The sequence below is a fragment of the Triticum urartu genome, chromosome 6A (genome assembly GCF_056163025.1).
Source record: "Triticum urartu cultivar PI428250 chromosome 6A, HENAU_Tu73, whole genome shotgun sequence".
In the NCBI taxonomy this organism is placed as follows: Eukaryota; Viridiplantae; Streptophyta; class Magnoliopsida; order Poales; family Poaceae; genus Triticum; species Triticum urartu.
In genome coordinates this window covers 579,168,781-579,170,354 of record NC_141878.1, presented here as the reverse complement: position 1 = coordinate 579,170,354, position 1,574 = coordinate 579,168,781, and the positions used below count along the sequence as shown (strand labels likewise).

Sequence of the window (1,574 nt, the reverse complement as noted above, 5' to 3'; positions counted from 1 at the left end):
CCGTTTGGACCCCGTTTGATATTTTGTTTCCTCGAAATACTGAAATAGGCAAAAAAACAGCAATTCTGGGATGGGCCTCCGGTTAATAGGTTAGTCCCAAAAATAATATAAAAGTGGAAAATAAAGCCCAATATAGTCCAAAACAGTAGATAAAGTAGCATGGAGCAATCAAAAATTATAGATACGTTGGAGACGTATCAGTAGGAATATTGGTGTTAAGGGCATCTCCAGCCGTTCGGCCCCCTAGGGCGCCTAAATAGAGCGGCCTGGGGGCGTGCCGGCGCTAGTTCGGCCCCTGGGGGCGACCTAGCTCCCAGTCACGCCCCCAAGCGCCGGCCCCAGGATGCGGGAAATTTCAACTTGGTCGTTCCCGCTCTCAAAAGACGCCACAAATCCGGTGATCGGACGTAGTCTGGCGTTACAAAAACAGAGCGCCACACGCTGCAAGTTCGCGTGCGCAATGATTCACTCGGCAGGGTCGGCTCCAGGCGTTGGCGGAGTCGGCGTGCGCGGGCTCGGCGGTGTCGGAGCTGCTTCAGTGCTAGGCTGTGTCGGCGCGGCTTCGGCACTGCTGGGCGGCGATGTAGAGGCGTCGTTCGGGCTTGGCGTCCGTGTGGTCATGGGCGCGGGAGCTTGCGTCGTCGGCGTTGCCGTCTGCATCTGGTTCAGGATGAGGCCGCGCTCCGCCATGTACCACGCCCTGAGCTGCTCGTCGTTGCTCTGGAGCATGTCCGCCCCGCCCATCAGAAAAGCCATGTCGGTGTTCCTCTTCTTCGCGGCGATGTTCGTCCGGAGCAGGTCGAGCTTGATGGCGCTGTTCTTCATCAGCGACGACCACCGTGCCTCGGTCTTCTCTTCACGTAGGACGGCCCGGGCCTGGGCGTCGGCGAGGCAATGCTCGATGGACTCCTGCACTCGCGCGGTTGCCACGTTGGCGTTTTTACCCTTCTTTGCCAATTTGTGGCTGTCCGGCCGCCCCTCTGACGCGCCCGGAGTCGTCGCGTCCGGCTTGTATGTCTCCTTGGCCTTGTCGAGGGCACGTCGGACTTCCGCCCACTTCTCGCACTTGTCAATGCGCTTGTAGACGTGAAGGTGCTTGAAGTTGGCGTCTTGGTTGTCGCGCCGATACATGGTGAACATACGCAGCAGCTGCGCGGAGGAACAAACAGTTGGCGGGCGGCGGACGTTGACGACGAAGAGATGCGGGCGAACGGCGTGCGTACCTGATCCTCAACGCTGGCGCCGCTCTCCGGGCGAGTCGCGACCTCCTCGACGATTCCATGCCATTTGTTGCACGCTAACTGGATACGCCCCCAATGGTTCACCATCGCCTTGGAGCCGCGCTGCATGTAGACGCCTTTGAAGTACGGGTCGACGAGCTTCCGCTCATCGAACTCGGCCTTGATGCGGTCCCAGTACGTCTCCAAGCTCTGGTTCGCGCCAGTCGTTGGGTCGAGGCAGACGACTTTCCATGCTTCGGCGAGGCATTCCTCCTCCTTGGACGTCCACTTGATGCGCGGTTCGCCTGACCTAGCCGCCCGCTTCTTCTTCTTCTGGCGCCCCTTCGTCGGAAC

At 59.5% G+C, this 1,574-nt stretch overlaps 1 protein-coding gene across 1 annotated transcript; it reads left to right on the top strand.

Annotated features, from left to right (window-relative positions):
• Window positions 1-460: 460 nt before the first annotated feature.
• On the top strand, window positions 461-1,084 carry LOC147966593 (uncharacterized). The gene has a single exon (XM_087528191.1). The coding sequence runs from the start codon at window positions 461-463 to the stop codon at window positions 1,082-1,084; it is 624 nt and encodes a 207-aa protein (XP_087384317.1).
• Window positions 1,085-1,574: the final 490 nt, after the last annotated feature.

Bases quoted from the DNA above. Each gene is read 5' to 3' on its own strand.
- LOC147966593 (XM_087528191.1), top strand. From the start codon at position 461: ATGATTCACTCGGCAGGGTCGGCTCCAGGCGTTGGCGGAGTCGGCGTG.